Genomic DNA, 13,693 nt, shown 5'->3' on the forward strand with positions numbered 1-13,693 from the left:
ACCGAGTACCTGCCCTCTAAAAACATATACCAAACCACACATAACTTTATGGCTTATACTCCTGTGAGGAAATCAATCACAGCTATTCAAATAAATCTAAGAAAATAACCCTAGCCAATTCACAACACAGCAGCTGATGAACAGAATATCGGCATGATCATACTGGCAGCGACCATTCAGACCCTTTCCTCCCGCTTTCTGTCATCTGCCCTCACCGCAGCTAAGCAATCAGATCACAAACCACTGAGCAAAAGCCTAATAGTTGACCTCTGGCAAAGAGGCAAAGCCTTGGAATTTGCATCTAAGCCTTGCATTTTATGCTATTTTTACTAATATTTTTAAGCGGGGAACCCAAATGCCAAAACACTGAAATGATTTATCCAAGAACAGAAATTAATGTGTAAAACCCAGGAAAGAGCTGTGGAATTCCAATTCCTTCAAACATCCATTCAGAACACACCAGGGCAAACTTGGTCTCGCTCTTCAGTAGAAAAGTGAAAGAAAGTATTTTTGTGACTTCACTGCAGGAACTTCACAACTCCAGTTCATGTCAGATGTAATACACACGGTCATTATTTTAATATTCACCCATGCGCTTACCTGCTGCTGACAAGTTTTATAATAAAACAGTTTAATAAAACGGTGTACTCTGATCGACAGTACCTCAAGCAACTAGGTGGCCCTTTGATATTTTAAATGCACATTAGTATGAGTTCTGGAATAAGAAATGGGCTGCAGGACTTGGCATGAATTTCAGAAAAAGCAACATTAGCTGAAAATAGGAACCTGAAATGTCTCTGATAGCATCGGATAGACAAGGAAAGACCAAGCAAATTGGGCTGTTTCCCTGGAACAGCCTCATGAAGACTGATGGCTCCTGGGGCTTCCTGAGCCTTTAAGCAGCATCTTCATGTTTAATAGCCACTGATGGATTTGCCTTTCATAAATATGCCTTATCTTTTTGCAAACCCTTGCAGACGTTTAGGAATCTGTGACATTTCCAACAAAGTCTAACACTACATAAGAATACTTTTAGTTTTGAAATTGCTGCATATCAACTTAATTTGCTTTTCCCGGTTTCACATTAGAAAAAACAATGAGGAATCACTGTCCACGCAACTCAGTTTCACACACCACTGTACAGGTTTTTGCCATTATTTCCCCAGCCTCCTTCTCCCATCAGTTTGTCTTTGGACTTCCATTTTATTTAGTGCTCTCCATACAAAAGAATTTCAGACTCATGAAAAGCTTTGGCACATTTTTCAACACCTATCGTAGCTTTTTGTACCCTTTCTGAGAGATGGGAACTGCTAGAGCTGCAGACCCTGTCCAAGCAGAGAGAGAATTATGGTGTCCATTTCCAAATGGTTACCAAATCTTACTTAATTTTGACCACTGCCAAGCACAAACCACTGAGATTTCATGGAGCATCTGTTGTTACTTCAAGGTCTCACACATGAAGAGCAATCATTTCTTTAGAGCCTTTTCTTCTGCTTAAACAGTTTTATCTCACATGTCAACATGTTATAATTTTACTGCTCTATCAGTAGGAATTCAGAGGTCCTTCTGCAACCTGACTTATTTTTACTAACCTGAATAACTCAGTATGAACAGCAGATTTCACAGCTCCACTATCCACCCCCATTTCCAGGCTGCTCATGGCTACATTGAACAGTATTGATGTTCACACAAATTCCTGTACAACTCTATGTGCTATGCCAACCAGTTGAAAAAGATGGTGATCCATTCCTACCTTTTCTTCCCTATCTTTTCACTGGGTATCCATCCATCTGGAGGTCATAATCTTTATCCCATGACAGCTGAGTCTTCTCAGAATCTTTGACAAAAGCTCTTGCCCAACACCTTTTGGAAATCCAGGGTCATCAATGCGGATTGCATTAGCTAAGTGTGGTCACTTGGCTCGTCCAAAGACTCCCACTGATTCCAAGGCACAATATCTCTCCCTATATAACAATGCTGATGTTTCTCTGGTACATCATATTTATTCCTGTTCCACTTGCTCTTGTCTTTGTTATTGCTTCCACCAATTTGATCATCATGCACATCAACCTTGGGGGATCCTCTTGGTTGCTTGGATGCTTTGATCCTTAGATGCTTTGGTTCTGGCCCTCCAACGCCATCTCTAGCACGTGGGTACACATCCTGTTCAGCACTACAACTGTTTCATGCCTGTAACTACTGGATAAACACCATATGACTGTCCAAATTCCATATTATTAAATGTATTTTCTTTTTTACCTTATTCCACAACTTCCAACTGGAAACAGCTCCTCCAACACATTTCTCAAAAGCGCAGCATTTGAGCATGAAACCCTCCCTAAGGTCCTCTAACAAACACAGAGTTTAGGTTTTTCATTAGTGTTATTTTCCCAGAGCTCCTTCCACACCTTATTGCAACCCCATGGCACGAACTTGCAGGATTTTGCAAGCTGACCCTCAAAATCTTTGTTGTTTTTGAGCCTTCTTTACCATGGTGTTGTCATCCAGGTGCTCAGGTCCAGTCTCCTCATTTAGATGCAACTTGAAACACTTTAAATAATGACACTGTGCTCCTGCTACCCCCTTCTCTGCATCTTTACAAGCACCTCAGCTTATTTTACTGTTTTCAGCACTACGTTTTTTCTCTTGTTTTCATTGCCAGAATTCCCGACGAAACCGTAAGTTTTGGCCAAGCGTGAATGACAGAAACTGAAGGAAACCCCCTGGACGTGCGGCTCAGGGGAGCTCAGATCTTGCTCCCACCTTTCCCCGCCGGGCAGCGGACACCGGGGGCCGGGGCGGACACGGGGGGCCGGGGCGGACACCGGGGGCTGCGGCGGACACCGGGGGCCGGGGCGGACACGGGGGGCTGGGGCGGACACCGGGGGCTGGGGCGGACACCGGGGGCCGGGGCGGACACGGGGGGCCGGGGCGGACACCGGGGGCCGGGGTGGACACCGGCTCCCACTTCGGCACGGCCGCCCGGTCGCCCCAGAGCTCAGGCCGGCACGCAGGGGCGGCGCTGGCCCGGGTGTCCGCCCGGGAAGGGCTGTCCCCCCGCCTCGGGAGAAGCCGCACGGTGGCGGCAGGAGGCGGGGCCGGCCTCAGCCCACCCCGCTCGGCCCAGGCGGAAGGAGCGGCCCCGCCGCACCCGCCTCCTCCTCCCGCCGCCGCCCTGCGCGGCCTCGCCGGCTGCTTCCGCCCGGCGTTGGCAGACTCCGCTGGCCCCGGCTGCCGCCTCGCCGCCGCTATGCTGGGTGTCGGGGAGCCCGCCAAGGGGGAAGGTACGTGCCGGCCGTGTCGCTCCCCTCCCCGCCGCCTCGGGGCACAGCGCGGAGGGCGGGCGGAGGGCCGGGGTGGCGGGGACCTCCCTTTCCATCCCTCCCTTCCCCTCCCTGCCCGATGTCGGGTCCCCGTGTCGTGCAGCGATCGGCCCCTGGGCCTCGCCGAGCCGGTTCCCAGGGGTTGGGGCGGTGCCCGTGGGCCGGGGCTCAGTGTCCCCCAGCCCTTATGTAACGGCCCAGCAGGAATCAGGTTGATACACTCGTGTTCCACTGAATAGCGCTGGCGATTTCTAGGCATGAGGCTCAGGGTGGAACAGCACATCCCATGCAGGAAGCAGTGCTTCGTGTGTGCTCCCTTGGCTTGTTTTGCCATGGATTAGAAGGAGAATTCAAGAAACAAATCCTGTGCGGCGTCTACTTTTCCAGAAAATATATGCGGTGATGCCACTTGTAGTGTTTGTTTTATATGTTGGTACTTGTTCCTGTGACACATCTCTTCGAGCTCACTGATGCTCATTATCTAAGCAGCAATGTATAAAACAGGTAGGAAGAAAACGTCTGTAGCCTGAAGGGCCTATAAATCAGGCATATAAGTTTATGAATGCTTAGAAGTTAAAAGTGAGGATGAGATTTGTAAGTGGAAAGAAGTGCCTTTTAATAGAGAAATAATTAGTTTGGAAAACGCACCTGGACGCCTTCCTGTGTAACCTCATCGAGGTGTTCCTGCTCTGGTGGGGAGATTGGACTAGATGATCTTTCAAGGTCCCTTCCAATCCCTGACATTCTGTGATTCTGTGAAAAGCAGAGTCTAGCAGATGTACACACCCTCCTTCAGGAACCCTCTGTCAGGTTTGTTCTGGTCACAGAGCATCATTGTTGTCAGTACGTACAGGCTGGAAGGTGGCAGCTGCGAAAGAGAACAACTGTCTGTGCCAGGAGGTGAGCAGCGGGTTCGGGAAGCACTGTGAAACAGTGATATGGTGACAGAAGTGATGGTAATGATGAAGCACTGTTGAGGTGTGACCGTTGTTGAGGGCTTTCTTACTCGTAGTTTTTTTGTTATGGTTGCAAAAATGATCAAATAGCTTATTTCCTTGCAACTGAATATTTAAAGCCCTATCATCAGAAGACTTGAACAGCTTGAATGATGCAGACCCTTATTTTTTAAGGTGCACTATACACCTAGCCCTCTGGGACTTTATGATATCCAGTTAAGGACTGAGAGTCTATCTCCATGCAGCTCTTGCAGAATATGGGTATGAATTTGTATTTTATGTGTCGCTGAGACTGGAAGACTTTGATTACTAATTAGGATTATTGTAGTTCCCTGTTGTGGTGCTTGCTTATGATGTCCGTGAGAGAAAGGGTCACGTGTTTACAGAACTAGGTAAGTGACAGCACTAACATTTAACATTTTCCTTCATAGTGTTACTTCAAGGATTGTATAAAAGGTGTTGAAGTCACTGATCTTTCAAGAATCTCTGACAGTACCCTAAGCAGATGCTTGTGGAAGAGGCAAGCATATATAATTCTTCTTTATCTAGCCCCACTCTGTACGTACCCACTCAACCTGCAACAAAGTGCAGCTTGGGAACTTTCTGGAACAGATGCACTAAAATCTTAAAGTTCCACAATAGATTTCTTCTCCATCAGCTCATCCTTGCCTTGTACCCATGCGGAGCTCTAGTGTTGGCAACATCTAGCCTCAAGTAGTTCTGTGGGTCAGGAGGCACCTCTGTTGGTTTTGGACACACTTGCTACTACTATCTGTTATTCCCTGCTTTTTCAATTAGAAGATATATTGATGGGTTATTACCTATTTATCTACTTTATGTGTTTTACAAAGGCAATTACAGTAAATTGTGGATGGGTAATGGTAAAACAAAATTTCCAATATGACTGCCAAGCCAAAGAACTGACCAGTAAATTTGACAAGATTTACTCTAAAGCTTCCTAATAGTGCTGTTCTCACTAATTTATTTCTTTATTTATTTATGCTTAATTGATACCTTTGATTTCTTTTAAATTACCTTTTTTTTCTATTATTGTAATTTTTTATAATGAGGGCACCTTGTCTGGAGAAAGGGGTAGCCCCCATTTTGGGTAATGTCTAGGTTATATTTACTGAGTGTTAGGAGCAGAATTTCAAGGTTTAAGCTTTAGTGGTGTCAGAGTGTATATAGACAATATACATGCAGGATATGAAGGACAGGTACGTTTTGCTTATTTAAATAGGACATGCTCTAAATAGCAGTATAACTATGGGTTTTTTTTGCTCTTGACAAACCACTGTGTATGACTGTGAATTTTTAGTGAAATGTTTGAGTAAATTTGATTCCAGTTTACGCTTTGGATGATAACGTTTAGATGTCCGGTAAGGTTTGTGAACAGGTTACACCGGGGGAAATAAGTAATTCTAGTAAAAGAATATTCATAATAGGAAACATGTAATACGAAAGGTCTCAACAGAGTCTTAAGCTTGAAACAAATTCAAATTTTCACACTGAAGTATTAGCCTGAATACAAAGCTGACTAGAGATATGAACTGTTTATTTACCTCTCTAGAATTGCACAACCACCCAGTGCAGCTGTGCCTTGTGTGGCAAGTGTCTTGTTAATTGGTAGGTAATGCTGATGTGGCAGAACGTGTCTAACCAGAGATGCTACAACTCCAAGTATGGCAGGATTTCTTTCATCAGTCAGTATCTTCATTTCTTTCCTCAGTATCCCTGCTTTCTCATGCTGCTGCCAGTAACCATGCTGTTCTTTTGGTTCTTGCCTTCTTCTGTCTCATCTACTTCTGTTTAGATCATGTTCCACTTGTCGCTTGTTCAGACAGGTTCTTTACTCAATTTTTATTCTTATTTTATTAAAAAAGGAAAACCAAACCAACCAACCAACTAGAAACATGAAAAAACCTTGGTACTAATACAAACTTTTTATGGAAATCCGACCCCCCCTCAATTTTACCTCTCAGAAGAAACTGTAACACAACTTGGAAATAAAATGAGTATCAGGTGATAACTGGGTTATTATTTGCACCTGTGATGAACACAGGCTCTGTTTCTGTATGTATTTGTAGGTAGGGGTGTGTTGTCAGGGTTTGGCAGGATTATTTTGACAGGAGAAGCAAAACAGTGGTACTTCAGGGGTCACTCTGGTTTTGAGGAACAAGCTAGCGGTGTTTCCACCATGGTGAATCAACTTAGATCCCCTTGTCACCGGTGTAGGTCCACGTGTCAGAGCACCAGCCTGTGCAGCCCTTCCTGCAGCACCCATTCTGGGGGTAACTTTTTGGCTATTGCACTACTTTCTCCATCCTGACTGTTCAACTCCCTCCCATACACCTGATCTGCAGAATGACAAACATCACCATTGCTTCTTACTGGGAAGGACTTGGACTCCAGGCCTCATATTAATAGCATAGAAAATTGTATTACTGTAGTGACTCAGAAAGGGATCTAATGCTACCTGGTATTATTCTTTGTAGTCTCTTGTTTATGTCTCTGCTTCATTGATTCTCCTGTTTGATTTCCCTTGTCCTTTGCACAGAGCTGCACACAGTCTATTTGTTTTCATGCTTCTGCCTGCGGTGCCTTCCAAGCCCGTTTAGGTTAGTCAGTGAATATCAAAATATACAGCTGCTGCAGTAAACATAAGAAGGAGCTGGTAAGCAGCAAACACAGCTTGAGAGATTACTGGAGAATGTGTTGTGACTAGTAAGTTGATCCACTGTGAGTAGACAGTATTTTGACTAATTCTTTTATCTCCTTCTTAGAAAGCAAGAAAACCATCAGTAGCTAGAGAGCCAAGCTGAAGGTGGGATAAACAGTTGATGTATGAACACATGCAAGTTGAAATAATAAAACAGGAAGAAGTGGAAAAAAAAAAGTGTTTTGAATACAGAGCACACATTACATTAAAAAAGAAGAATTAACATGGAAATATGGAAAAAAAATGTAAAAATTAGAGACATATCCATAGGGAGATTCATACTGAACAGCACAGCGAAGGAGGGGGGAAGCCAAATCGAGGGCAGCGCGATGCTCATTGGATTGATGTACATTTTATTTTTGCTTTGCTATCTGCTTCTTGCTAGCATTCATTATTCTCTGTGAGCTCAAGAACAAAGAAAGAATAGTGCTCTACATAGAGTAGTGAATCTTATTCTGATAGGTGGTGGAGAAGGAGTTATTTAACACAATATGCAATAGCAATTTCTTTTTACTGCTTTTGCCTGTCATTAGTGCTGCTGAAAGATGGAAGTGTCTTCAAATGCGTAACATTTGGGTGTTGTATTTAAATGCATAGATAGTTTACCATTACTTCAAATTTTTGCTTTTTGTTTGGTTTTGAGTGTTGTCCATATTTGCTGTAATACTTAAACAGCTATCCAACACAAGTGGGGCTTGTATTTTTTTTTTTAATGCAGGAGAAATAATAATAGTATAGAACATATGGTTGCACAGCCAAATAGTTCATAGACTTTTTTTTCTTTTGAAAAGGTACAAAGTTATCATTTTCCCTCGCGACAGTAGGAATCAAATGGCACAGAAGCATCATCTTTGTGTAGTGAGCGAGCAAGCATTTTTTCTAAACTATTAGACCACAGGCAAACCTATTTGCATGTGCATGTTTTTTCTCTCTCAATACCATTTTAAGTTTCTTCTTGTACATCTATCCTTGATTTTCGGGTTCTTTCACTTTTTGCACTGTATTCGACTATTTCTCTCCTTGCTGTTGAAGCAATACCCTGTGAAAGGCCATGTATGTTAATTTTTCTCCCATGTAATTCACATACTTGTTCAACTTTGAACATGTTCTGTTTTGAATGGTGGTATGTGCTGAAGTTTGAAGGCCTCTAGTGTTTTTTTTTAACCTGTATCCATACATAAGTGTGATGGGCTCCTGTTTGTGAAGTGTAACATTCCCACCTCTGACACCATCAGGATTTTAACCCAGTCTATAATCCTGGTGTTGCATTTCAGTTTTGCCCAGTGGCTCCTGAAATACTTAACGGAATACACATTGAAATAAACAATTAACTGAATTGCATGCTTTGCAGACTTTACTGTATTTGTGAGTGTTTTCTCATGCTGTCCACTCCAAACTGTGATTTTTCCCTTTGATTTTCTAGCGGAGAATTGTTGCTTTTTGCTTTATTTTCCTGCAGGCAGCTGGGAAAGTTAATTTACAATATTATCTTGACAGGAGTCTGCTCTTTCTATGAAATTTGCTGGTTAGAAGAGACCTGGCATAGTTTTCTCCCTGGAAACCTTTTTTAGCATGAAGATATTGTACTGCAACAGCAGCTTTTAATATTTATAGAAATTCTCTCTTTACTTGACTGAGGTTTTGCTAGCATTGCAATCTAATCTCAGAACATATATTTAAAGTATATTTATTATACCCACCTGTTATTCAGACCCACCGCCTTCTGTTTATTCCTCCATAAGAGTTCAGTTTTAATCTCCTCAAGATTTCCTCTGGGTGCAATACTTTATTTGAAGGGAAAGCTGTGTTTGAAAGTTACTTCATTTGTCTAGTAGATCTTAATACTATGTGCATATATGAACAATTTTTTTTTCCTTTGGGACTATAAAGTTTTCCAAAATTCCATTTTCTGTTCTGGAAATTACCCGATATTACACCAAAATAAACCATCCTATTTGTTTTCATGCAAATTAAACCATCCTTACTTGTTTAAGCAGCAGTTTTCTTGCTAATTTCTTTTTAGGTCATCAACGTGATTAGCTTTGTCATCAGGCTTTTGTATTAATTGGGAAATGAGGGAGTTGCTAGGCGTGTAGCTATCAATTTCTTGTAATCTGTGGGATTACCCACTTTAATTGTGTTTATGAAGTTACCTTAAGAAAAACTAAAGCCAAACAAACCCAGGCAACTCTTTTGGGGCGATTTTCTTGCTGATAGCTCTGAACAAGTTCACAACCAGTTTGTGATGTTTTAGCTCATTTGACAAAGTGGAAATTACCTTCTGGGTATGATTAAGTAAGATTGACAGAACATGCTATGTAGGACCTCTTCCACTGTATATTGAAATGTGTTTGATAAAACATATTCCACTTTTAGAAAGAATGTCATGACTTTTTATTCTTTTGGGTACATTTATAGTTGCTGGTGTTGTATGAAGCCTCAGGGGACCCTCAGCCACACCAGGGTAACTTCTCATGATTTGCTCATGCTTGCGATGGCTCCAGCGCTACGTGTTTCTGAGTGTTAAAGCTGCAATGGTAATAAAGGACCATTTGATCGACACAGTAACGAGGGATGTGGGCTCTGCTATTTGAGTACTTGGTCTTTTGAGACCTTTGTGAGAGGAGCATCAGCATAAACGAAAACTGAGGTGTGTGATTGCCAAAGGCAAACGGGCAGGCATAAAACTTGGTGTCTTGATGCCGGAACTATGATGAAATGTCAGATCCCCTTACTGACTATGTTGAGTGCTGTAGAGCAATAGCTGATGCCTCCAAGCTTGTGACTGCTTTCCTAAAGGTTGCCATTGTGCCTGATTTCCATGGAAGTCTTTCATTTGCTGTTTCATGCTCTTGAGAGTAATTTGTAAATAAAGACCAAGAGTGCTCTAATAGTTCTATTATGATAATTAACAAGAGCTCCCTTTTACTTTTGTAGCCATTAGTATACGCTGAACTTTTTAAAGCCAAACCACTCAGATGTAAAGATTGGTTAAAAGTTATGATGGGCCTTCCTAATATATTTCCACAGGGTTTTGACCACCCTTTCTGTTAAGTAATTTTGTACGAGACTAATGTAGACATGTATCATTGTGGGATCTGAAAATATTCTCTGATTTCTTGTTTCCTTATCCCAAAGCTCTTTCAAATAGTTCATATCAGAGCAAAGCGCCTGTGTTGGCACAAAGTCAATGGGATATCCATCTCTTCCTGATGTGAATCCACAAAATCTGGACCTTTGCAAGATAACGCTTTTTTGACTTGCAAGTCCTATGCTGCTTTACTGAAAAACTGTCTCAGTATATGATTTTATAATATTTGGCGCTGACCACTTGTCCAGTACAAAATTGATACCCAGAAGTTATTTTCCCTGTTTCCATTCTACCAGGACAGTACACACTTTCTTGGTGATTGCCACAGCATTGTTAGCAGTAATGAAAGTTTGGGGATGATACTGTAGGTCTAGTTCTTAAAACTAGATTTCTTCCTGCTTAGGTCTGTGCACAGTCCCCTGTATGGTATCTCTGTACAAGGTCCAGAAATGCAAACTGATTCCGGTTTTCATTCTGTACTTGAGGCTTTTATCTTTACAGCTCTAAGCGTGGATAAGCTGTACCGCATTTCCATGCAGTTCACAGATATTTTTGCCCAGTCATTAGTGACATTCTCCTGGCTGTTTTACTGCTTGAGGGAGTGGCATGGGCAGAATGACACAGGAAAAAACAAAACAAAACAAATTGCAGGCATCAGATTGCTAGGTCATTGAGTGATGACTGAAAAGAATGGTGCAGAGTTGCTTTACTTGTTTTAGACAAAACCAGCCTGCTGGTCGAGCTGCCTTGGGTATAGATGTTTGGGTTTTCTTGGGTTATTTCATGTAACTACATTACTTTGTTTGATGTGTCTATAGTGATAACTTTTTAGCTTTTCTTGTTTTTACAACTAATACCCAACAGTTTTCCTAATTCAGAACTAATATGAAAGGCATTGGCAGGTTCTTGCCATTGCATGACTTTGACAGAGAATTGTACTGTAAAGTGCAATGAAGAAATATTTACATTTTATGTGCTGTTGCCTGCTGCTCCTACTTTTCTTGTACGGAATTGGTCGGGATTTGTGACTAGTGTCACAACAGCCTGCAGAGTCTTCGGCCTACATTTGTTTTTTTTCTGTACAGAATCTGGCATCCGCTGTTTGGCTGTAGTTTGTCTAAAGAAATCCTCGATGAGATCTAGGCAACCTGTGTTGTTCCTCCCACCCCTTGTTCATCTTTGCAGGTTTTCTACCAGGTCGGTCAGTTTGTCCCTGCTAGTTCTTAGCTATGAACATGTTCCTTCCAGTCTGTGAGTCAAGGAGCTTCTGTCAGGTCTGGATGATTCTCTTCTGGGGATAATATTGCAGAAGTTGTTACAACCTTAGCATAGCAGGCAAGTGAAGGGATCTCACTTTCTATTTTTTCAGTTCTTCTTTTGCATTGTGATCTTGAGTTCAATCACATAAGCTCACCAATTAGGTCGATGTTTCTTTTATATTTAAGCTGGTACAGCCAATCCATGGAATACATCTGCTTCAGTTTCCTATGTGTTTGGGGGTTATCTAGTTTAGATTCCTTTTCTCTGACCTATATGCTTAGTTTTTGGTAGACTGGAAAAAAGCAGAGTTCCTAAAGCTTTTCCTTAGAGCTCATGTGCTCTAGGTTGCTCACTCTCTGGCTGCTCATCTACTTGACCTTCCTGGGTTTCCCTATGTCCTTCTTGACCTGGTGGGGTGAACAAAACTGGGCTCAGTATTGCAGAAATGTCCTCAGTTCTGTTTAATAGAAGGGAAGAGTAACTTCCCTCAAACTGCTGGCCAGACCTCTCCAGTTTCAGTCTGAAATTCAGTGGTGAGAATGCATTGTTGTCTTTCAGTTTGGCATCCAGTGTGACAACATCTTTTTAGCAGGGCTGTTACTCAGCCAATTACTTCTGAGCTGCTTCTGAAGTGTGGTCTTCTGCTCCAGGTGCAGATCTTTGTGCTTGCCACTGTTGAGCATCATAAGGGATTTGTTGGCCCAGTCCTAAAGATTCTCAAGGAAACAACCCTCTGAAGTTCTGCTCTGAGTGTATCTAACATCCCAGATGATTCAGCATTGTTTGCATTTTTTGTCTCATTATCTAGGTTTCTGATGATGATGTTGAGCTTCATAGGCCTCCTGTATTGACCCAAGATGACTTGACTTGTTTGACATTCAGCTGACAGCTGGTAGTTGACTGTCTTTTAAGCTTGTTCATTTGGTTTCAAACAGTGCGAGTCAGTTTATTCAGCTTGCATTTTCTTTGCCTAAAGGAAAGTGCAGTGGAAGACAGTGCCAAAAGTCTTCAAAAGGCAATATGCATTGTATCTACGTCTTTTCTTTCTTTCTGTTAGCTGGGTATTTTATCACTGCAGGCAATTGCATGGCTTGAGCATGATTTACCATTGGGAAATTGGTTTCCGCTTCTGGGTTAATGTCTTTTGCTTGATGTGATTAGAAGAACACATGCTCCCACAATTCTTTTGAGGACTCAGCTGAGCCAGATCAGCCAGTAGTAACTTTGGTACTCCTCACCTTTTTTGATTCAAAAGGGCTATGATTTTAGATAGTATTTTTTCCTATTTTTTTTTTTCTCCATGAAAATGGAGATTCGTTGATAAGCAACAGCCTTGCAACTGCATCAGCCAATTCTTTTGGCATTTTCAGGCATATCTAGTCCAGTCTCATGAATTCACATACATCCATCTTCTGTAGGTCATCCCTAAACTGTAGTCCAGCTCCTTTCTCAAAAATAGCGAACTGTGTTAGTTTGCAGAAAGCATTGTCCAGTCCAGCATTGCGTATCACCAAGGCTGGAGATTGCACAGCCTCTCTGGGCAATATCTTCCGTCATTTAATAATACTCAATATGCTTTTTGTCTTTGGAATTTCCTTCATTGCAACTTTTGACTGTTGGACCTTGTTCTTTGGACCTATATCCCATGCTTCAGCATCCTTATTATCTAATTGACTCTTTTGAATAGGTAGATGTGTTCCTTATGCTGAAGAGTTCAAACTGGACACAGCACTCCAGATGCAGTCTCTCCAATGCCAACAAGAGGGAGATAATCACACCCCTCAGCTTGCTGGCTACTCCTGCTAATGCAGCCTGTATACACTTGGCCTTTGTGGTTGCAAGTGCACGCTGCTGACTCATTTTCCACTTGTTATCCACTAACATCTTCTTTGCAAAGCCACTTCCTAGCCTTCAGGCCCATTGGGCTACTGAACTCTAGGTGCAGAACTTTCCATTTGCCCTTGGATTTCATGTGGTTCCTGTTTTTCCAGCCTGTCGAGGTCCCTTTGGGTAGCAGCCCTGCCGTCCAGTGTTTCAGTTGGTCTGTCTTTCTCCTCCACTCAAGCTGGTATTATGCATCAACCTGCTTAGCGTGTAAACCCATTGTCCAGGTGTTTAATGGAGACATTGAGCAGTATTGGCCCAATATTGATCCTTGAAAGATATTGCTGGTAAGTTAATGGGGTTGTTTTGTTGTGGTTTGTTTGTAGTCTTTTTTTGTGTTGTTTCTTTTTTTTTTTTGTTCACCAAGAGCACCTTATAGTCCGTTTCTCCCCAGCTTAGCTATAAGAATACTACAGGAGACAATGTAGAAAGCTTTGCTCAAGTGAAGCTAAACAGCATC

General features: G+C 42.3%; 1 protein-coding gene across 1 annotated transcript in view; it reads left to right on the forward strand.

The window, feature by feature from the left end:
• Nucleotides 1-3,250: 3,250 nt before the first annotated feature.
• Nucleotides 3,251-13,693, forward strand: part of LDAH (lipid droplet associated hydrolase) — a gene marked incomplete at both ends in the record, with an annotated part of 121,600 nt that continues 111,157 nt past the window's right edge. Inside the window, one exon of the mRNA XM_080342319.1 lies at nucleotides 3,251-3,284. Coding sequence (XP_080198445.1) covers nucleotides 3,251-3,284 — 34 coding nt within the window. The remainder of the gene's footprint in view (nucleotides 3,285-13,693) is intronic.

Source organism: Nesoenas mayeri (assembly GCF_963082525.1).
Source record: "Nesoenas mayeri genome assembly, chromosome: 3".
NCBI lineage: Eukaryota > Metazoa > Chordata > Aves > Columbiformes > Columbidae > Nesoenas > Nesoenas mayeri.